Raw genomic sequence first — 22,823 nt, 5'->3', positions numbered from 1 at the left:
CAGTACCAAACGTAGCAAACTCCCTCCTTTCTGCAGTGAAACTTGGGGGCCCTGGGGGCAGACGGGGAAATGCCAGAGCCTCCTTGCCCTGTCTGGAATCCCAACATCAACTCTTAAGCAGACAAAGCCGACTTGGATGTGAGGAGAATCTCCTAATCTCACTTTTGCCTCCTTCTGGCTGTGACTTGAAGCAAATCACTTAAAACCTCTATGAACCTGTTTCCTTACCTCTAAAATGGGTGTGGAAATGCCTGGCTAAAAGGACAATTACGCATGCGCCAGGCGTTTAGCATCCCTTCAACAATCGTTGGCTAGTCCGCTGAGGACTAACTACTAGCTACCCTTCCAGGTGGGCCTTAGGCCAAGGGTCTTCTACTTTTCCTGCTCCCCACTCGGTGGGGGGTTAGTGGGGAGCCGTCCTCAGAGAGGCTGTGTCTCCCCAATCACCCGATGCCTTTAAAGCCCTGGCATCCCGCGTGTGGAGTCCGTTTGCGGAGCGCGGGGACGCCACGGCCGGAAGGCCACGGGTGGGGTGAGGCGCACGAGGCGGTGCTCGGAGCGGGATCAGGTGTTTTGAGCCACCAGACCTGGAGTCAAGTGCGCAGTCAGGCCCGGCCGAGCCCCAACTTGCGGGCTCCAGCTGCGTGCTCCCGGGGCTCGGCACCGCCCCCCGCGCCTCCCACGCGCGGACTCCAGGCGAGGCTCGCCGGGCCCCCGGGGCCCACGCGGCGGGCGGAGCGAACTGGGGCCTTTGTGTTCAAACAGCCCAATGGGCGGTGGCAGTGGGCGGTGACGCGGGCGGGGCCCGGCCAATGGGCGGCGGCCTGTCAGCGTTGATTGGCAGACGCACACATACACACTCGGCCACGCGCGCGCCGGCCGGCCCCACTCGCGCAGCGCGGTTCTGCGCGGGTCTCATTGTCTGCTGCGCCCTCCGGCCCGCTGGCCTCGTCCCGCGCCGCGCGCCCCGGGTCCCCGCGCCTAGCGCCACTCGCAGGATTCGGACGCGGGAAGGGGGCGCGCCCAGGCGGCGCAGCGGGCCTCGGACGCCCCCGGCCCCGCACGGAGCAGCCGCGGCAGCAGGTAACAGCCGGCGGTAGGCCTCTGGCGGGCGGACGTGCGGGGCAAGGGTGGTAGGCGGGGTAGGCCGGCCTTTCCCGCCTCCCCGCGGGCCCCGGCCGGACTCCGGGGTCACCGTCGGGCCGCCCCAGCCAGGGCCGAGCTGCCCAGGCCTGGTTCTTCCTCTCCCGGCCAAGCCGGGCCGGGCTCCAGCCCCGCCTGGCGCACGCCCCTGGGCCGGTCGGGAAGGGCCAGCGCCGTGCCGGGGCCAGCCGCCCTGACTCATCTCCGCAGCCCGCCCCCCGTCCCCGGGGCCGGCCGCCCACTGGTCAGCCCGGAGGGCGGATGTCTCCAGGCGGGACTTCCCCGGGGCAGAACCTCCCCGAGAGGAGGGGAGCGAGAACCGGGCTACCTCCAACCGGCCCAGGGCAGTGCCTGTGTTTTCGTGCCAGGCAGGCAGTTTCCAGGGACAGGCAGTTCTCTGCCCTCTGCCTGTCAGACTCCGGGAATAGGAGGGAGGCCCATTTGGTTCAGTTCTTAAAAAAAGAAACCAAACAAATAGGAGGCGGGAGTGTGACTTAGTGCAGAGCCGCAGGGAAGGCGCGTGGTTAGTTTAAAAAAAAAAAAAAAAAAAAATCTCTGCAGGTTCAGCCCGCGGGGAAAATGAAGGGAGAAGGGAGTTAGCCCCTGGAGCGTTTTACAGGTCCCACGCGGGAAAGTAGTGTGAAAACGTCCCGTGGAAGTCGCCGGAGATCTGAGTTTGCAGATTGGGTGGACACTGCCATATAAGTTTGCCGAGGGGGGTGTGGGGAAAGGTGGAGTTGAGAAAAGGGATGTGGTTCAGCACAGAAGTGGGGAGGGATGTTTTGTTTGAGGGTTTCTTAACTCTGTGTGTGTGTGTGTGTGTGTGTGTGTGTGTGTGTGTGTGTGAGTTGGTGAGGGTGGGGTCTATTCAGATACGCAAAAGGTTCGAGCTCCTAGAGATTCATTTCTTGTTTTGTTTTGGAAGATTCAAGCCCTGACCTTTCTCATTTTCTGAAACCGGACTCAGTTGCAAACTATTTTTTTTTTTTTTTTTTTTTTTTTTTTTGATACTAGGACTACAGGGAAAGACTAAGAAGCCTCTGGGGTGGGGTGGAGGAGGGTGCTGACTTCTGATGCTTTCAGCCCCCCCACCTCCCCACGCCCCCCACCCCTCCCCTCCCCACCCCACCCCTCCCTCTGAATATTTATATTCTTTCCAACAGCAGCTTGAGTTGGCAGAAACGTTGCTTTGTTTCTGCCCCCCCCCCCCCCACCGCCCCGGGTGAAGGCTTCGTCCACTTCAGCAGGTGGGGGTTGAGGAAGAGGAGTCTATATGGGCATCTGGAGCTTTTAGGTGGGGAGGGCAGTAGTGGGGGTGGCATTACCTTATAAGGAGAGGAATACAGAAAAGGAGCCAGGCGAGCTTCCTGCTTTGGCTACTACAGATTGGTCCCTTTACTAACACTGGCTAAAAACCGGGGGGGGGGGGGGGGGGGGATGCCAGGTGGGCATCCTACCTGGGCAGACGCCAGTCAGACCGAGACATGAGGCTGCTTGTTTTTCAGAAGAGGACTTCTGAATTCTCCGGCAGGACTAACCAGACCTTCTGGTTTCCATAGGCTGGAGTTGGGAAACACTAGAACCTATACCCACTGCACAACCTAGGGAACTAATAGTATAAGGAATATGAGAAATGATAATAAGTCACAAGTACCAGGGACTCTTGTGGGGGCGTAAGTGTAACAAACGCTTTGTAGCATGGGCAGGCAAAGGCACCACATTGAGACTCCTCACGCGGGAAATCTGAGATTTTGAATTTGGGTTTCTACATCTGAAAGGCTGATTAATCCCCCCCACCCCGGGTTGTCAAACACCGCCTTTTGCCACGACTCTTCACCTTGGCTTCGAGTCCTCGGTATCCGTTCCAGAGCCTTGATTTCCCACGGCACGTGGTGACTTCTTCCCTCCGGGAGGAATTGACTATGATCCCACACGGCCGCTCCACCTCCCTGTTTTGTTAGTTTGTTGACAAATATTTGTCGTGTGACAACCCGTTCTGTGCATATTCAGGGCCGTCAAAGACTCTGGGGACACACGTTTCCTAAAGCAACTTGAAAACGTTATGGTAGAGGGGGAAAGAGCCAGGCCATGCCACCTGTCCGATCTGAGCTCAAACCCTGCCTCTGTCATGTACAGGCTAGGGGACTGTGGGCAAGGTCACCGGTCGTCTCAGGGCCCCAGGTGCCTCCCTTGCACAGTGGCGGTAATGGTACCTCCCGTGTTCATAAGGATCAGAAATGAGTGCGAAAGAAGCCGGGCACCCAGGAGGCATTAACAAAGTATTCCGTCATCACAATTATCATCATACAGGATGCCCTGATGTTGCACTACAATGATCATTGAGGGGCTACAGCATGCGGACACCTTTGGGATGTAGGTGGGGCTCACCCCAGAAAGGTCTTCTCCGGTCGGCGTTGGATTGGGACCCTGAGTCAACGAGTCTAGCCACAAGGAAAAGAAAGTGTGTCCCCTCTAAGAGAAACAGCTGGAAGGCGCGTGCACCCAGCTCCAGGGGGAGGACAGCGTAGTGGGATGGCCCGACTAGAGACTCTGTGTGGGCAGTAATGATCAAAGGCATTCAGTTAGCGTCTGTTGCGTGCCTCTCACGTTCCACCTGCTCTGCTACTTGCTAAAGGCTGCAGAAGGTCCGGTTCTGCCTCTCAGGCAGCTCCGTGTCAAACCGAAAGCCAGAAGAGCGTGTGGAAAGCACCGTGAGAGAGGCCACCTGGGCACTAAGTGAGCCCGAGGCAGGGCCGAGTGGTGGCAGGGTGGGTGGTGCCGGGAGATGCTCCGTACACGCCCCCTTGTCCCCACCTCTGGGGCTGTCTGTGTTGAATGCGCAGGGGGTAGGCTGTTCGCCGGGAGGAGCTGAAACACCTGCCCCCGCCAGGCCTCACTGGTCTTCCTTTCTCTCCCAAGACTCTCTTCAGGGGGAGAGTCCCCATCCTACCTCGTCATGTCTCGCCGAAGCCAGCGCCTCACGCGCTACTCCCAGGGCGATGATGACGGCGGCAGCAGCAGTGGAGGGAGTTCGGTGATGGGGAGCCAGAGCACCCTGTTTAAAGACAGCCCTCTCAGGTAGGGGACTGCCGTCTCACCCCCCGCCTCCCGCCCCGCCCCGGCCACCCACGGATAGCGCTGACCTGCTGAGCAGAAGGCTTGGGCAGGTCGCTGCACAGCCTTGTCCTGTCGCCACCTGACTGGGCAGAGATCAGGTGCCCGTATCCAGCCGAGAGGGAGCATTCGCACCTTTGGGGATGCGAGGCCCCAGCCCTGCTGTCTCTTCTCCCCCTATTGTAAGCCAGGCTGCTGCCCTCTCGGTCAGAGAACAGGAAGTGGGGAGAGGCAGCTTCGAGAATAAGCCAGGCCAGAAACCCCGCCAGTGCGGGCTGGGTTCACAGGAGCCCTCTCTGCTCTGGATGGATGTGCCCGTCCGACCATCCTCCCCAGACCCAGGAGTACCTTCTGCAGGGCTTCAGCGGGGCCCGCAGAGGCAGCCCAGGAGAGGTCCCGGTCCGAGGAGCATGGCAAATGAGCTACAGCAGGCGCCAGCCTCATCCTGCCCCGCTTGCAGATATGAGGCCCAGATAATCGCTCACGAGGCTTTGGCTAGCCCTGGGAGGCCAGGTCGAGTTGGTCTGGGATTTCAGTGGGTGGTTGAAATTGCTACTCCCTTAGAAGCATGGCGGCAGGGTGGGGGTGGGGGGACAAAAAACTTTGGCTTTGAAGTTAGAGACCTGGATTTGAATCCTGCCTTCATCACTCACTGCTGGTGGGATCTGGAGATAACGGGGGCAGCGACTGCACCTGTGGTTAGCGCAGTCAGCAGCTGGGAGCTGTCAGTTGCCTGGCAACAAGGCTGACCCACTCACCAGAGGCGGGCAGAGCGGCTCCCTTTCCTGTTCCCGGATGGGCTCACCTGCCTGCTCCCCTCCTCTCCCCTGCCGGCTCCCCTCCCACAGGACCTTGAAGAGGAAGTCCGGCAACATGAAGCGCCTCTCCCCAGCGCCGCAGCTGGGCCCCTCCTCCGACACGCACACGTCCTACTACAGCGAGTCGGTGGTCAGGGAGTCCTACTTTGGCAGCCCCCGGGCCGCCTCCCTTGCCAGGAGCTCCATCCTCGACGACCAGCTGCATAGCGACCCCTACTGGGGTGAGTGTCTGAAACCTGCCTCCCGAGGCTTTGCTTCCTCTGGAAATTTAAGGTCCAAACTCTCCCCCCTCCCCCCCCCCACCCACAAGTGGTTTCTTAATCCCCGCCGGGCCAGAGGAAGGGCTCCCCATCCTCAGAAGCCCTCGGAAGAGGCGCCACAGGCCACTTCAGACAACGAGGTGGCCACGATGCTGCTCCAGGCCCGGAGACCCCCCCCCCCTCCCATGGACCCGGGGAGCTCAGGGCAGCTCCATCTGTCCGTCAGAAACGCTCCTCAAGGTGTCCCCATGAGGCCCTCCGGGATAGCCTCCTGCCCCAGGAGAACCCCGAGTTCTTCCCTCCTCAGGTGAGGATCTGCGGGTGAGGAGGAGGAGAGGCACGGGCGGCACCGAAAGCAGCAAACTCAACGGGCTCTCTGAGAACAAGGGCTCCGAGGACTTCCTGGGGTCCTCCTCAGGTTACTCTTCAGAGGATGACTATGCAGGTGGGTGACGCCTCAGGGATACGCTCCAGCAGGTTCTGGGGCTGCTGGGGGAGGTGATGGGAAGCCCGGGGAAGGTGCCCCCCTGCCAACCTGAGAGAGCGTGGTGTCTGGCAGGCCCCTGCGCAGACCAGCTGGGCACCCCCTGGTCATGCCACCGTGGCACCCTGAACCCAGGCCTGGGGCGGCCCCTGACATACTGTGACTGCCCTGTCCCCGTCAGTCGGAGCAGCCTATGGTCGACTCCGTTGTGTCTGCCTTAACGGGGCGCTTCACACGTAGGAGCTGCTTGACCCCTTTGGTCTAGCTCGGAACGATGGATCGAAGGATTGCTGGTGAGGAGAGGGGTGCAGACAGTAAGCTCAAGGGGAATAAAATGTCAGAAACCTCCCGTTGCGTTCCTTTGACAGACCTTTACTGACCCGCTAGGTGCCAGGCCTGGGTGATGCTCTGGGGATGCGAAGGAGAATGATACGTGGTCTCAGCTCACAGTCTAAAGGAGAAGATAAATAATAGGCAGTCTCCCTGTCTCTGGGCTCTTAAAAGGGAGGACAGACTGAGCCGTGGCCTCTCTGTCCCTGCAGGATACTCGGAGACTGACCACCGTGGTTCGGGTTCACGGTTAAGGAACGCAGCCTCTTGGGCAGCCTCTTTTTTCTGGATGGTGGTCACCTCTCCAGGTGGGTGCTGGCTACTCTGTGCACGGCTATTTCCATTCTCTACAGCAGTCCCTTCTTCCCCTTCTCCCTGTGGTTGGGCATCCCACCGAGAGACCATAGGACGAGCAGGGAGAGCTCGTCCTAGAATAAGCCACTGGAAACCAGGAGCCAACACTCTAACACTCCCACTCGGAAGGGCAGGAGCAGCTGTGGAGCAGGATGGAGAATGTTGGCAGAGTAGGCAGGTGGGATTCGAGGACAGGTGCACCGGCAGGTCAGCATTGGGGGTAGCGGCAGGGAGGGCTGCAGGTGGAGACAGTAATGCTCTGAAACCACAAGCTGCAGGCCGCTGGCTGAGGGTGACGCTCAGGCCTTGACGGTCCCTCTTCCAGGCCGGCTGTTTGGACTCCTCTACTGGTGGGTTGGCACCACCTGGTATCGCCTGACAACAGCTGCCTCCCTCCTCGATGTCTTCGTTTTAACCAGGTGAGCGAGACTCCCACCTTGACAATGACTCAGAAAGCCCTGGGACAGAAGGGACCAATAAGGCTTCTAAACCTGTATATGTCCTTTCTGTGAAGGTTTCTTTTTCTCGAGTTTACGTGTAGTTTTAATCAGTGAGCATGGAGTAGACTATCCAGAGCCCCTCTCTGCCTGACAGATAATGGGATCGAGGCAGGTGTTGCCTTCCAAACCAGTAGCCTTTCAGGGAGAATTCTGAAATTATGGGTTCCTGTTACTTGGCTACTTCCTGCTAGATGCCAGCCCCCATCCAGCCACGTCTGAGTCTGACAGCCTGGTCTTACTCTGGCTGGTCAGGTTTCAGGCTCTGGCCCAACAAGTGGTGTTTCCGAGGAAAGTTCAGCTTTCCTCCTGGCCCTGGGGCACTCTAGAACCCAGTGTTCTCTGCTGGGTGTTCAGAAGCCAGGGATAGGTGCTGCGTGATGCTGTGGGTTGATTTTCTAAGTCCCTGACCCAGCAGAGCCGGGAAAGAAGACTGAGCCAAGAGGTCAAGGTCCTCTGGACGTAATCCTGGCTGGATGATTGGCTGAGGATTATGCTGAGAAGAGGGCCAAGGGTGGATCCGTGTCACCAAAAGAAGGTTCCATATTTTTCTACAAGAAAATATTGTTGGGGCACCTGGGCGGCTCAGTCGATTAAGCGTCCAGCTTCAGCTCAGGTCATGATCTCACGGTCCATGAGTTCGAGCCCCGCGTCGGGCTCTGTGCTGACAGCTCAGAGCTTGGAGCCTGCTTCGGATTCTGTGTCTCCCTCTCTCTCTGCCCCTACCCAGCTCATACTCTGTCTCTCAAAAAAAATGAATAAATGTTAAAAAAAAAAAATTTTTTTTTTAAGGAAAATATTGTTTAAGGAGTTCTGTATTTTTTTCTAGAATTGCTTGCTTAGAGGACTTGTTCGTATGAAAATTTCAGGTTTTACAAAGACCCCGTGTTTTTTTTTTTTTAATCACATCAATAAAATTCAGAGTCAGCATTGTCCCCATTATTCCAAGACTTGCAGGCAAAGCTCTCAAAGTGTCCAGTCCAGCCCTGGGAAGATGAGATGCTCCAGGGCATCCCCCTCCCAACTCTAGTTTGGCACTCAGGGAAAGCCTCTGCAGACTCCCAGCGGGGATATAGAGCCCTGGATGCTCTTTGACACCTCTTCCTCCCCTGCTGTCCCCTCCTGTGGCCCAGGCGCTTCTCATCCGTGAAGACATTCCTGTGGTTCCTCTTGCTGCTGCTGCTTCTGACCGGCCTGACCTATGGTAAGCTTGCCCGGTGTTGCAGGGCAGGGGTAGGGCGAGCATGCCAGGCCGAAATGGAGCTGGTGAGCCAGAGGGGCAGGGCAGTGTGGGTGGGGGGCTGGCGCTGAGCGGACACGCAAAAACCAGAGGGATGGTGATCGCCTACAGGCAACGGAAGGAGGCAGGATGAGTGGAGTCAGACTGAGCCTGGGCAGCTCAGTCCCAGGCTCTCGGCCACTCCTGTCTGGCCCTCCCGGCTCCTCGTGGACCTGTGTGGCATGTGCAGGGTGTCCAGTGGGTGAGAAGGGATATGCCCCAATCCGCTGATCTTGTGTTCTGTTTGGGTGGCCGCACTTGACTGCCTGGCATGTCAGAGGAGCATCCTTGGGGCCATCTGAGTCAGAACATGCCCTGGTACAGGAGTATTGGGGTAAAAAACAGGGATCTTGACAGGGATCTTGTTGTTAGTAGTCATTTTCCCTGCATTCCAAATCAGGGTGTAGTCTGAGTGAGTGAATTCTTGTTACGACATCAAGTTCAATCTTCAAGATCGAAACAATAAAGTTGTAAAGAGAAGTCTGCCCTTTTGTACTAAGATATTTCATTTAAAAAATTTTTTTTATTTATTTGAGATAGAAAGCATGAGTTGGGGAGGGGCAGAGAGGAGGGGGTGGGGGAAGAGGATCCCAAATAGTCTCTGCGCTGTCAGCACAGAGCCTTACAAGGTGCTTGGTGGTGTTCCATTCTCTATCTTAGGACTTTCACGTGTTCTGCATAGTTGTAATCATTATTTATATATATTGTGTTCAGCTTCTTTTTTTTTTTTTTTTTTAAATTTTTTTTTTTTTCAACGTTTATTTATTTTTGGGACAGAGAGAGACAGAGCATGAACGGGGGAGGGGCAGAGAGAGAGGGAGACACAGAATCGGAAACAGGCTCCAGGCTCTGAGCCATCAGCCCAGAGCCCAACACGGGGCTCGAACCCACGGACCGCGAGATCGTGACCTGGCTGAAGTCGGACGCTTAACCGACTGCGCCACCCAGGCGCCCCTGTGTTCAGCTTCTAATCTGACAGTGTTGCGGTCTCACGATTCCACGTGAGTTGCCTTCATGGCCCCCAGGCTCCATTTTAATTATTGTACCAATTTATAATTAACTTATAAAGACCACGCTTTACCTTTTTTTAGAGCTGGTTTTATAGGTTTAGCATCTACTCAACTAGTATTTATTTTATTTAACAGCCAGGTAGAAAATTTTTCCCAAGTGTTGACTTCCTTTTTGTTTGCTGTTACCAGAACAGCTTGTTCACGTCCAGTGGAAACTGGGCATCGCCCTTGAAGTAATAATGACCCTTTACGATCATATAGTGCTTTGTTCAGGAGTTACTCTGTTAACTTGAGCTTCACCGTGGCCTCACAGGGTTGTTGGGGCCGATGTGTGTGGAGGGCCTGAAAGGCCGGCGGAGCGGGCCGCTCAGGGAATGCGTTAAGTGAGGTGTGTCCAGAGGGTCTGATGGAAAGCCTGGTGGGCGTGTGCTTCCGGTTGTACCTGCTCACGGCCAATGATTGAGTGGCAAGCGTGGTCTCCCTGGGATGGAGACCCACTGGCTGATACGGCTCGCCAGGTGCCCTCACCCCCCACCCCACACGCGTAAGCTCAGGAGTAAACACATCACAAGCAGATGGCCCCTGAAGCAAGATGTAGGCGTCTTTGTGGCTGCAGCCTTGTGTTGTCTTGAGTCAAAAGCACCTTCTTTTAGCAGGTGTCTCCTGTTTCAGGGATTCTCAACCATGGCAGCTCATTAGAGTTATCTGGGGAGCTTTTTTTTTTTTTTTAACGTTTATTTATTTTTGAGACAGAGAGAGACAGAGCATGAACGTGGGAGGGTCAGAGAGAGAGGGAGACACAGGATTCGAAACAGGCTCCAGGCTCTGAGCGGTCAGCACAGAGCCCGACGCGGGGCTCGAACTCACGGAGTGTGAGATCGTGACCTGAGCCGAAGTCGGCCGCCTAACCGACTGAGCCACCCAGGCGCCTCTGGGGAGCTTTTAAGACTCACCTATAGAGGGATACTCCAGACCAGTGAATTCATTTTCTAGAGAGTGGGGCCAGATATTGGGTATTTTTAAGCTTCCTGGTGATCTTCTTTTTTTTTTTTTTAATGTTTATTTTTGAGAGAGAGTGAGACCCTAGACAGAACACGAGAGGGGGAGGGCAGAGAGAGAGGGAGACACAGAATCTGAAGCAGGCTCCGGGCTCCGAGCTGTCAGCACAGAGCCTGATGCGGGGCTCAAACCTATGAACCACGAGATCATGACCTGAGCCGAAGTCAGACGCTTAAGTGACTGAGCCACTCAGGCGCCCAAAGAGCTTCCTGGGTGATCTTGCCGGACAGTCTTGGCTGAGAGCCACCATCAGGTCCTCTGGTTCTACCTCTGGATCATCCCTAGCTTTATTAGAGCTATGTTCTCTGAGTTTTGCCATTTACAGAAAGATGGGGATTCCTGAGGAGTGTGAGAAAGCATATACTCTGGGACCGTCAGGTGGAAGTTGCTGCCTCAGAGAATGATGGGAACCTCCATCCCTCGTACCGCCTTCCAGCAGCAGCCCAGCTCGCAGAATGGGACAGGCTGCTAACAACCCATGTTGATTAGGCCGCCGTCTTCAGCAGCGTGTGCCTTCTGGCTTAGGGCCACGGGCCTGGATAAGCCCCTCTCTCCTGTGTACAGGTGCCTGGTATTTCTACCCCTATGGGCTGCAGACCTTCCACCCTGCGATGGTTTCCTGGTGGGCAGCGAAGGGCGGCAGCAGGCAGCATGACGTGTGGGAGTCCAGAGACTTCCAGGTGAGTAGCTTAGGGTCACGGGTCCTCACCTTGCCTCTATTTGCAGTTGATTTCTCTGCCCTTATAGCTTCCGTAGGCGGTGTCCTAGCTGGTAGACTGCCTTGTCCCCTGTCTCTGCTGTTTGGGGTACAGGCACGGGGAGAGCAGTTTGGGCTTAAATAGGACTCCAAATTGTCCCAAATCAGTTGCCATCTCTTGGCAAAGATTTTTGTTTTTAAGCCAACAAGGTTTTCAAAATCCATGGCATGCTATCAGGTGCCACCGTCAAGTCCAAAGGACTTACTCTACCTACTCTGTGGGCCATCCAGTTAGAAGAGAGTCTCTTCAAATTGTTTCGTCTTTTAGCCATAGCTCTTTTTTTTTTTTAATTTAATGTTTGTTTTGAGAGAGAGAGAGAGACAGAGACAGTGTGAGCAGGGGAGGGGCCGAGAGAGGGAGACACAGAATTCGAAGCAGGCTCCAGGCTCCGAGCTGTCAGCACAGAGCCCCACGTGGGGCTGGAACTCACAGCTGCGAGATCATGACCTGAGCCGAAGTCAGACGTTCAACTGACTGAGCCACCCAGGCGCCCCTAGCCATAGTTCTCTTGAACGAAGTGGGCGGCTGAACCTGTCGGCCGCTCGCTTTCCTGCATACGCACACATGTAGAGAGGGAAGGGGGCTGGCTCCAGCCCGGGAGGTCACCCTGCCCCCTGCCGCTCTTCTGGTCCTCTTCTTGGACCTGTTCCTCCATTTGGACCCTCTTTGGAGAGGGCGCTGTGTCCCCTCCCGCCTGGCCTGCGCACCCGTCCTTGGCACCTTGTGCTGCACTCTGTCACCACGTGGCCGCATACTCGCGGTACCCCTTTGCCCTGCTGGGGTACTCACCTCGCTGAGCACGGATGGTCCTCGGGGCCAGCGTGAGTTCACATTTGGGTGTTCCTGGGATTCCCTTCCCTTTCTCTTCAGGAAGCACTGTTGTCCTAGGCCCCTCACCTCTATGGCTTTTCCCTCCCACCCCCTAGCAGGCCGAGCAGCGCATCTTGTCCCGGGTACACTCTCTGGAGCGGCGCCTAGAAGCTCTCGCTGCCGAATTTTCCTCCAACTGGCAGAAGGAGGCTGTGCGGCTGGAACGTCTGGAGCTGCGACAAGGGGCCGCTGGTGGGGGAGGCCATGTAGGCCTGAGCCACGAGGACACCCTGGCACTTCTAGAAGGGCTGGTGAGCCGCCGCGAGGCTGCCCTGAAGGAGGACTTCCGTAGGGACACCGCTGCTCGGATCCAGGTCTCTGAGCGTGAGCAGAGTGGCGTGTGGGTGACACCGTGGGTGTGTGGGGTGGAGGGGTGAGGCCCTGCACACCCTGACACGAGAGGGACAGCCGTGTCACTTGGCAGTCACTCACCTTCTCTAAGCCTTCGTTCCTTCCTCTAAAACGGGAGACCCTCAGGTTTCCCCGTGCACTCCCAACCCCGACTGTGGAAACAGGAGACCACAGAGTGCCTGGCACAGTATGGGTGCAGCAGAGATCAAGGGGGTCTTGCGTGTTTGAGAAGCACTTGTGGCACAAAGGCCAGGAGCCGAAGTTTGCAGGCAGACGGGCCTGGTTCAGTCTCCAATTCTGCCTCTTACTGGTTGTAAGTTCCTTCTGCACGTAACTCAGTAAAATCCTCAAGACGCTCCCCTGTGTCTGACAGGAAGAGCTGGTCACCCTGAGAGCAGAACATCAACAAGACTCAGAAGACCTCTTCAAGAAAATCGTCCAGGCCTCCCAGGTTGGTGGACTCAGGGGCACCTGGGGCCTCCCCAGTGGGGCCCTGATCTATAGTTCAACATCTGCTCTTGGGCTGAGGCAGCTTGGTTCTCCCAAAGGGTGCTTAGACACTAGATGGGGTGGGGGTGTCATCTCCTGACTTCTGCTGGAGCTGAACCCACGTGCACAGGAATGCTTTGCAGGGATGCCCGGGGGTGCGTTTGAGGAAGGGTCGCTTTCAAGAGGCCTGTTGTCCTGGGTATAAGATGCTGAATGAATGAGGGAATGTATGCATGCCTAAGCATGCGGATGGGGCAAGCCTCTCATGAGGACCTAGGCCAGGAGATGGTTAATGTTTGCTGGAGCAGTCAGGAGAGCCTGGGGCAGGGCTCTGCTGGAACAGAGACTCCAGACAGAATAGATCCTGCTCTGGGAGACTGACTGCTCTGAGCCTGGCATATGTTGTATTTCTGCCTTCTTCCTGCTTACAGGAGTCTGAGGCTCGACTCCAGGAGCTGAAGTCCGAGTGGCAAAGGTAACGGGCACTGCCATCCGGCCTAGGCCTGCTCTACCCCTGACCTCTCCACCCCACACCCTGGCAGGCCTGGGGCGCAGAGCCCCGGAGCAGAGTTCTGATTGTGTTCTGAACAGAGAGGGGATGGCTGAAAACTAGCTCAGGAACATCTGAAGGGCAGGAGCGGTTGGGTGGGGGAGGGGGCACCGCAAGAGAACTGGGATCTGTGGGTTCACTCGTAGACCCGCTACCTTTTCTGTACACACTCGTGCAGGCTGCCTTCCGTGCCCCAGACATCCACCCGTGTGGAGGATGGAGAGGCCGAGGCAGAGTGAATTATGGCTCTGGTCTTAGGAAGGGAACGGGATCGGAATTCGCTCGTTGGGATCAGCAAGCCAATTCGAAGGCACTGGGGCTGTGTTCTCCAGCCAGGGTCCCTAGGCGGAGGCCTTGCATTCGTGTGCAGGTGCTGGGCACTCTCTTCTGTCGGGAGCCAACTAGGGGATCCCCTTGTGTTCCTCGGCGTGGCCTCACACCTCACCAGAGATCCAAGGCTTACTCTTTTCTCCTCTCCTTGGGAGTAGGATGACCCAAGAGTCCTTCCGAGAGAACTCCATGAAGGAGCTGGGTCGACTGGAGGGCCAGCTGGCAGGCTTGCGGCAGGAGCTGGCGGCCCTGAGCCTGAAGCAGAGCTCGGTGGCAGACCAAGTGGGCCTCTTGCCCCAGCAGCTGCAGGCGGTGAGGGATGATGTAAGTTGGAACCATCCAAGTCCCCTGCCGAACACCGTGTCCTCTGAGAGTGTCTGTCCTACGAGTCTGTACGGCAAGGAGCCTTTTGCCCTGGTGGCCTGCTAGTCCCCCGAGTCTGGACTTGGCCCAGATGTTGGCTTTCGTAGACAGTTCTTCCTGTTTTGTTATCAGTAACACGGAGAGTTGGTCGTAACGCTTTCCTTCAGGTGGACTAGCGGGGTGTGCTTGGCCCTTCCCGTCCCGGCTTGTGTTCTCTTCCCGCCCCCTCCACTCCAGCCAGGAGCCGCCACAGCAGCACTGTCCCTGTGAGCCTCTCAGAGACCTTCCTTCTGTCGCCAGGTGGAGTCCCGGTTCCCTGCCTGGATCAGTCAGTTCCTTCTGCGCGGCGGGGGGGCCCGCAACGGGCTCCTTCAGCAGGAAGACATGCAGGTTCAGCTGCGGGAGCTGGAGGGCAGGATCCTCGCCCACGTGGCCGAGATGCGGGGCGAGTCGGCGAGGGAGGCCGCCGCCAGCCTGGGGCTGACGCTGCAGAGGGAAGGCGTGATTGGGGTGACAGAGGAGGTGAGGACCGTGGGGCCCCGGGAACGACCCCCACCCTCACCCCCTCGTCCAGCGCCCTCCTCCCTGGGAGTCCTAGACCCGCGCAGTCGCACACTGCCAGCTTCCCGGTACGTCCCAAGACCACGTGCAGGAGGCTCCGGTGCTCGCTTTGGGGCTGGTGGGGGCGGGGGGGGGGGGGTTGCATCTAGGTTAAGTGGCACGTGTGGCTGGACACCAGTGTGTGGTGCAGGATAGGAGGGGGCCAGTCCGGGGGTCCCTCGCCCCCAGTAGTGGGGGCTCAAGGGTGGACGAGTCTGCTGCTCGTGGCAGCTGCCTCGGATGCCTGTTTTAGCAGGTGCAGCGCATCGTAAACCAGGCCCTGAAGCGCTACAGTGAGGACCGCATCGGGATGGTGGACTACGCTCTGGAATCAGGAGGTCTGTGTGTGTGCTCTCCCCACTTTTCAGAGCCTGGTCGGTCCCGTGCTGGCCGCCCCCCTGGCATCTGCCGGGCAGCCGTGGTGCTAGGCGGGCAGGGCTCGAGATGGGCAGAAATCACAACAAAGGCAAGCGAAGAAACTTGGAGAAGTCCGGATGAACTCAATACCATCCTTGGCCAGGGAAACTGATGCTCACAGCTGTAGTTGGGGTGAGGTTGAAGACGGCCTGGGGCATCTGCCCTCCCACCTTGAGAGAGGACATGGCCGTAGGGGTCCCCTCTCGAGTTCCCTGGGCTGGTGAGCAGCACAGGTGTCAGCGTCTCCCTCCCTCCCCTGCTGGGGTCCAGCTTTAGGTGCCCACACTGCCTGTCTTTCCTGTCTCAGGGGCTAGTGTTATCAGCACCCGATGTTCTGAGACCTATGAGACCAAGACGGCCCTCCTCAGTCTCTTCGGCATCCCCCTGTGGTACCACTCCCAGTCGCCCCGAGTCATTCTCCAGGTAGGTACCCGTGAGGGCAGCAGCAGGGGCCCTGAGCAGGTCGCCTGCATAGCTGGGTGACTCCCGTCCTGAGCCAGCAAAAGCCGTGCTCAGGGTGGGCCGTCTTTGTCACCCGCCCCGTGCTGATGGGACTTCCTTTCCTCCTCGTCCCCCCAGCCAGATGTGCACCCAGGCAACTGCTGGGCCTTCCAGGGGCCCCAGGGCTTTGCTGTGGTTCGCCTTTCTGCCCGCATCCGCCCCACTGCTGTCACCTTAGAGCATGTCCCCAAGTCCTTGTCCCCCAACAGCACCATCTCCAGTGCCCCCAAGGACTTTGCCATCTTTGTGAGTATTCTACCTTTGGGGGGTCAGAGGGGCTACGGGACCGTGAGTCTTTACTAAGGATAGAGCCAGGACCGTTATTTGGGAGGAAGGGGGCAGATCTGGAAGGGATAGCCCCAGCCTGGGAAATGGTAGCTTAGGCTGCGCTGGAAGAACCCACGTCCAGTGCTCAGGCCCCTGTAGTCCTACCAAGGCTGGCGCTGATCTGCTCGGGGGCGGGGGACCCAGTGTGGGAACAGGAAGGGAGAGCATTCTTCCCCGGGTGACTGGGGCACTTGTCCCCGGGGATGGATCTTCCCTCCATCCTTTGTTCTCTTTTCAGGGATTTGATGAAGATGCGCAGCAAGAGGGGACACTTCTTGGCCAGTTCACCTACGACCAGGATGGGGAGCCCATTCAGACCTTTTATTTTCAGGTATGGGACTCTGCTCTGCCAGCGGAATGGTATATTCAGCTTCCTATCCGTTCGGCAGATGGTTTCCAAGCACTTACTCCGTGTCAGGCACCGCGGGCTCAGGTCAAGAATAGGCACAGCCCCTGCCTCCCCACAGTTCGAGGCAGGGAACAGGGACAGCTGTCCAAGTGGCACAGGAGAGGCACCACATAGACATCCACACAGAGGGGCCCATCCTGGACGGGGAGCCGGGGGCAGTTGTCAGAGGGTGCTCCTCCTAAGCCTCAGGCAGTGCCACACGGCTAGGGCTCTGAGGGAGACTTCTGGCCTCAATCTGAACGGGCATCAGTCTCCCAGGGCCTTGTTAGAAATGCAGATTGCCAGTCTCCACCCCAGGAGCTAGGCTCCCAGATCCCGGCAGCCCCAAGAAATCAATGTTCTGACAGCCCAGATGAATGCTGTGCCGGGGCTTGAGAGCTACACTAGGGGTGAAGAATTGGGTGAGGTGGCAAAGGGACAGTGGTGGGAAGGGAGGCTGGAGAGGGGCAGGCCTGGCTACCAGGCCAAAGAGTTCTGGCCCTCGGGGCTGGGGTGGGCACTGCCACGTTTTAGGCAGAGAAGTGACAAGACTGTGCGCTGTAGTCAGATCATGTGATCGTGTGAACTGTGCATCCAGGGGACGAGACCGGTCAGGAAGTGGCTGCGGAGAGTGTCGGGAGTGAGGATGGAGAGGAGGTAGATACACAGTTGCAAGTGTCAGACTGGACAGAAGTGGAGAACGTGGAGGGGAGGACTGTCCCAGGTGCCAAGAGGCAGGCTAATGCAGGAGTGGGTTTGGCCACCAAGTCTGAGGCACCTGTGGGCCAGTCCCATGCAGCCACCAGGGGACCAAAGACTGAGCCATGGGAGTGCCTGGGACGTCCGGGGGATGTGTGCTGACCGAGCCTTTAGGAGACAGTAGAGGAAAAGCGGCTGTGCGGAAGGCCAGAGGACGGGAGGGGAACGGGAAAGCGCTGTGTCTGTTGTGTCGAACTGGGGGCCATTTGCTCCGAAAGCTCAAAAATCGTGGCTTTTGGCGCAAAGAGGACAGAGGCCTGCCAAGAACTTGAGGAAGAAAACTCTGCCTAATTCAGAGTAAAAGGATCCTTTTCCACCGTCAACATATATCAGATCCTCCGTGACAGTGATTGTGTCCCTTGACCATGATAAAGAGCTGCTGTGAATCTGTCTGGAATGAATCTGGCTGGTCCTCAGCTACAAGGCCATTTTTATGTGGCTGTGGGTCATGGCCCCTAGAGGACCTCTGAAGCCCCTGGGACTCCTTGGCCCACAAGCTGGAAACTCTGCTCCACGATCTGAAGACAGGAGCTTTGCAGTCCAGTTCGCTGTGGAGGCCTACAGGAGGGGTGGGGGAGGGGGGCATCGGACCCTGGGGGTGGCTGTCCCCCTCTCTGCCCTCCTGTCAGCGAGGTCTGAGGGCTTGGGACACTCTTAACACCTTCTTTCTCTACCCAGGACACTAAAATGGCCACATACCAGGTGGTGGAGCTTCGGATCTTGACTAACTGGGGCCACCCCGAGTACACCTGCATCTACCGCTTCCGGGTGCATGGGGAACCCACCCACTAGGCCTTCTCTGTGCTGCTGCCAGCCAGCTGGGAGGCCAGCCCCTCCCAGCACGTGCCCCCTTCTCTGGGAGTGGGAGAGCAGCACCTCTGCCCCTTCCCCACATGCTTGACCAGCGCACTGACTTCCAGGAGCAAGAACCTCTGGCCCGATGGAGACAAGAAAGAATATGCAGGGCTTTCCTAGCGCGGGGCAGCTCGAGGTAGACAGCACGTTCCAGCGTCCCTTTTTGTGACCTCCTTGTGCCAGGCACTGGGTGTCTACTTCCCCCTCTTGGGAGGGTGTATATATGTAGCATATCATGGGGTGATCGTGAGGCAGGGGGAGAGGCAGTGAGTGGACCTGTGTCGTCCCAGCAGAGGTGGGTGAAACCTGTCTGCCCCTTACCCAGGATGGGGGGCTGGCACCCAAGGAGCTGCGGTTGGTAGGCGTGTGAATGAAGCAGGTGCCAAAGCCATGGGTGGGACAAGCAAGGGCCTGGGGCAGGTGAGCTGCCCCTATCACCAGGCAGGGAAGTGACGTCCTCTAGGAGGAAGGTGCTCACAGTGCAGGCTGGGGCCGAGCCCCAGGCAGGAAGCTGCTTGTGCAGGGCAGCCGGGCTCTTCCAGAAATCTAGTGCCATCAACCTATGGAGCTTGACCCCCTAATGTCCCCCAAAGGCCTCTCTATACACTGTATGTGTTCTGGGTCAGAGTGGGCCACGGGGCTTCTCATACCCTTGAGGGTCGGGCTCCTATGAGCCTCTAAGGGAGGCTGCCTCTCTGGCTCTGAGGGGTCACGGGGGCAGCCGGTAGGATTCCCCCTCTGCTGGGGTTAGTGCTTTCTCTCTCCCCTGATGTTGGGACCGAGGCCCACTCTGCTCCGCATTCCTGCTAGGGCATGCCTGTGCCCCAGAGCAAGCTTGCCACATTCCCCCAAGGTGCAGGGAGCCCAGACCTGCCTTTTGAGGCCATAAGCAGCTGGGGTAAGCTTAAAAGGCTGGGGAGCAGCATACTCCCCAGACTCTCGGGATGGTCCAATGAGAATGATGGTTGACATTCAGGGTGTCGTGGTGGGAAGAGGCCTGTCCGCACTGTGGGCCTTGTCCCACCACCACCTGACTGTAAGGGGCTCAGCTACTCCCTTGAGACTCTCAGCTCTTGCTCAGATTGTTTCCTTTCTGGCTCGTTTTCTAGGGGGGGTGGGGTGCTGTCAGGGGTGTGGGCTGGGGGAAGAGAGGGCTTTGAGACCCAGCAGACTCTGCTGTATTATGTATATATTTTTCAAGGTCTGTTTTTTAACTGAAAAGCTTTGGGCTTGATTCCTAGCCCCGTTCTGTGGGGCACCGGGTGATTTCAGTTCCTTGTAACCTGGCTGCCAGGGGGGGCTGCGGTGCAGGCAGGTGCCGTAAGAACAGGGCTGAGCCCCAAATGGGCTCCAAGGGGATGGAGCTAGAAGGAAGGTGAGGCCTAAGGCCACCTGTGGGCCTTTGGCACTGGCCCCAGCTCAGCCCCCGCCCTCCCCCCCCGCCCCCCCCAGACAACCAGGTTTCATTTTGCGCTCTCCTGTCACAAATGCTGCACTATTGGTTCTGAATTTTTTATCTCCAGATTCTAATTTATGCCTATGCAAAAAAAAAATAAAATTATGCCCAGGATTAATAGAGTGTGTAGTTTTTTTTTTTTTAATCTGAAGTCTGAGCCTAAACAATGCCCCAAAGATTCATTCCTGAACTTTAGAAACCAGACTTCTCCACTAAAACCTAGCTGGAACGGGGCCTGAGGCAGGCCCTGCTCTGCGATTCTGGGCTCAGGGGCTGGCAGGAGAAAGAAGGGAGGTGGCTTTACTAGGCCTCACAGACACCCCAGTGTGAAGGGGCAGCTTTCCCTGCATCTCTCAGTGCCATCTGAGCAGAAGGCAGAAGAACTTACCTGCTTCACAACCGACCACGCCTGCCTTCTTCAGTGCAGATCCTCCCCACGGGAACCAGGCATCTGCCCCTCGTACCTGTGCTGGGATGGAGCCCCTGCAGAGCCGCACCTACCAGCTCAGGGGAACAGGTCCTGGCCCTTCCCTGTAACTCTGTCCCCAGATCCAGTGCCTCCCGAGAAGCCGCTTGAAGGGACAGGGTTGGGTCTCCAACCACGCTTTCCAGTGTACCCGGTACCTGACCCAGGGCTGGTCCCCACTGCAGCTGAGAAAATAAAGGCAGGGACAAGTCGGTAGGGAGGGGCTGGGGATAAACCACAGGAGACAGTAGCAGGTGCAACGTAAATCCAGCCCTGAGGCTTCGGGCCAGTTAACTGCTCAGTCCTGTGCGCCAGGAAAGGCTGGTCCTGGGGCTCACCCCCAGTGACCACGTGCTCCATTCCCCTTACTTCACTCAACACCTGCTCTGCATCTGGCGCCACTGCTCAACAACGGGGATGTCCCCAAACGGCACCAGTAAACGAGTGCCTGGGACTTGCCACGCACGGTCAGGGCTCCGTGCCTCTGCTTGTGTGCTTCCGGGCTGGGCGTGTGCCCTCTGCCCACCTGCCTGCGTCCAAGTCCTACTGTCTCCTCAGGGGCGCAGCTCTCGCCCCGTTTTCCCCAAAGCACGCCCCGTGATCCCCAAGCTTGCATTTCCCTCCGCACCGTGGCATATTCTGTTACCTTATTCTGTTCAGTAAGCCAGAACAGGGGTCCCAACTGAACTAAAGACACCACAAATGTTAGCTGCACGTACAGAAAGGGCAGGATTGGCCATTCGAGATGATCAGTGAACAACTTTATTCTTTATCATCTACAAAAGGGCTGGTGTTTTGTTCCAAAGTGAGAGTTGGTAGGGCGGAGACCCGTAGGGGACCTTTGGAGTCCTTGTTAATGACAGTAAAACATTGTATTCAGTCAGCCCCTGCCAGCAGGTGTGGGCCTGGCGACCACAGATCCAGACCAACCTCCTGAGTGTCTGAGGACAAGAGGCCAGGGTGGAGGCCACAGCTTCCAAAAGTAAAGCGGTGATGCTCTTAGGGGCAAAAGAGTTCAGGCAAAACAAGGTCCCACCCTGGAGAAACCCTGTGGAAACACAGACGCCACAGCACCTGTGTCCACGGGGACAGAGAGCAGGGGGTGCTGCCCGATGCTAGAGTCCTCCACTTCCGAAGGCACCAGCAGGCAGAGGCCCCTATAAGCAGAACCAGGTCAAAAAGCAAGGACACAGCACACCGAGGAACAGGCAGGGGCCAAAGGGCAAGGAGCAGAGCAGCTGCCTACGGATGGCCGCGGCGTGGGCCGGGGCAGGAACGAACGTGCCCACTGGAGGCACTGCTCTCTGAGCTTGTTTCCTAACCGGAAAAATGGAACACCACCTCTTTCCTATCTAGTAGCTTCAAAATCAAACAAGTGAGGGCGACACCCAACAGCACAGCCACATCACAGAGACTTGTCAACACCACGTTTCTCCTTCCGAGCCTGCCTATCGCCAGCCACATGGACTTGGCAGCTGGTGCGGCGGTAAGCAGCACGGGGACCGTTCACTGGGCACCTCCCATGTGCCGGGCACATCACAGCTTCACCGTACGTTCTCTCACCGAATCCTCACAACCCCTGTGACAGAGGCGCTTACCTCTTGCTCTAGATGAGGAAACTGAGGGTCAGAGAAGATTGGCAGCTTGGCCCCTGTCACCGCTGGCAGAGGAGCCTGGGTTTTGAAGCCACACATGCCCGAGAGGAGAAGCTGGGCTCCTCCTGACCCCGCCCTGCTCCACAGCTGGGGGCTCCAGAGAGGCACAGCCAGCATTCCCCATGGCAGCACCTCCACCTGGAGGGCCTGGGCCGGGAACATGACACCATCAACTTGGAACAAACTTTTATTTTCTGTGCCGGTCCGGTCAGTCCATGGCCATGGGTCAGTGGTAACTAGAAATAGTTGGAAGGAGGGGAGGGGAAGGGACCAGCAGTTCAGAAGCAAGAAGAATGGAGAGGGCTGGGATGGGAAGAAGGCAAGGCTGAGGAAGGACCCAGCCAGCTGGGTGTCTGCCCTGGTTAGAAGAACATATCTCTACCCACCAGTCCACCCTAAACCAAGGGCTTCTGTCCGCAGCTCAGGCCAGGCTCGTTTGGGGCCCACAGGGCCATCTCTGGCCTGGAGGACCCCAGGCGGTGAATCTTCCAGAGGGCTTAATGCTCTGTGCTGGGCCTGGAAGAATCTTTTTCACAACCCCCTACCTAACCTCCCCACACCCCCACAGGGGCCTCCAAAACTGGGGCTCAGACCTTTCCCTGTTGTGCTCCTGTAGCAGCCAGCTGGGGCAACACGGCGGGGCTGTGGTAGGGAAGAGGAGTTGTAGCCCAGGCCTGGCTCAGAGGAACACATCCCCACCAATAGGAGGTGCTGGTGAGCAGGACCCAGAGCGAGTTGATGCGAGTCCAGGTCAGCCATCAGTGCCCCCGGGCCCAACAAGATGCAGAGTTAAAGTTCAAGGGCCAAAGCCTCAGCTCAGCAGAATCAGCAGAGCAGGAGTTGCCCTGGCCTGGCCAGGCAAACAGGATTGTCTCCAAGGAGAAAAAAAAAAACCACCTGCTGTCTTTGGGTCAGTGGCAAGGGTCAGAGTTAGGGGCAGGAAGGGTCCTACAATCCAAGTGCCACTCCCCTCCACACATCTACAGGCTACAACTTAAGAGCTTTTGGCATAACATGGTTTTGGGTTTAAGGGGGTAAAAAAGGAGAGAGAAAAAAGGAGGCCACCACGCTCCATTCTGCTAAAATCCCCGTAGTCCCAGAAGGAAGGCTCCCTGCTCGGGTAGCAGCAGACACTGATGAATCCCCTAAGCCCTGAGTCCGGCTCTGTAGAGGGCTCTGGGCACAGACGAATGAGCACAGGGGAGGAGGGTGAGCACAGGGGAGGAGGGTGAGCACAGAGGAGTGATGTGCTCCTCAGCTTCTGAAAGCCCCTAAAGTTTGTCACAGAAACACACAGACGGATGGACAGATGGGCAGGCAGCCAGCTCCTGGAGGCTGGT

General features: G+C 57.5%; 1 protein-coding gene across 2 annotated transcripts; it reads left to right on the top strand.

Moving 5' to 3' along the window:
* The first annotated feature begins 845 nt into the window (after positions 1-845).
* Positions 846-19,480, top strand: SUN2 (Sad1 and UNC84 domain containing 2). 2 transcript variants are annotated; one of them, XM_047867637.1, is made up of 18 exons: positions 846-1,083; positions 4,063-4,221; positions 5,106-5,296; positions 5,643-5,780; positions 6,362-6,457; positions 6,829-6,922; positions 8,134-8,204; positions 10,913-11,028; positions 12,036-12,290; positions 12,701-12,778; positions 13,248-13,291; positions 13,855-14,020; positions 14,360-14,581; positions 14,913-14,997; positions 15,384-15,499; positions 15,656-15,823; positions 16,143-16,235; positions 17,730-19,480. In XM_047867637.1, the coding sequence occupies exons 2-18, from the start codon at positions 4,100-4,102 to the stop codon at positions 17,841-17,843; spliced, it is 2,169 nt and encodes a 722-aa protein (XP_047723593.1). In that variant the 5' UTR covers positions 846-1,083; positions 4,063-4,099; the 3' UTR covers positions 17,844-19,480. The 2 variants fall into 2 exon arrangements, with proteins under 2 accessions (XP_047723593.1, XP_047723592.1); XM_047867636.1 differs by having other exon boundaries at positions 847-1,083; positions 12,033-12,290.
* The last annotated feature ends 3,343 nt before the right edge of the window (positions 19,481-22,823 follow it).

The sequence above is a fragment of the Prionailurus viverrinus genome, chromosome B4 (genome assembly GCF_022837055.1).
Source record: "Prionailurus viverrinus isolate Anna chromosome B4, UM_Priviv_1.0, whole genome shotgun sequence".
Lineage (NCBI taxonomy): Eukaryota > Metazoa > Chordata > Mammalia > Carnivora > Felidae > Prionailurus > Prionailurus viverrinus.
The sequence above is the reverse complement of the archived record's forward strand: the minus strand, read 5'-3'. Positions and strand labels throughout refer to the sequence as shown.

Excerpts from the sequence above, each read along its gene's own strand:
- SUN2 (XM_047867636.1), top strand. The coding sequence starts at position 4,100 with ATGTCTCGCCGAAGCCAGCGCCTCACGCGCTACTCCCAGGGCGATGAT. Across the intron at positions 11,029-12,032 it reads GGGAGTCCAGAGACTTCCAG|CAGGCCGAGCAGCGCATCTT; the intron begins GTGAGTAGCTTA and ends CCCACCCCCTAG. Across the intron at positions 14,998-15,383 it reads CTACGCTCTGGAATCAGGAG|GGGCTAGTGTTATCAGCACC; the intron begins GTCTGTGTGTGT and ends TTCCTGTCTCAG.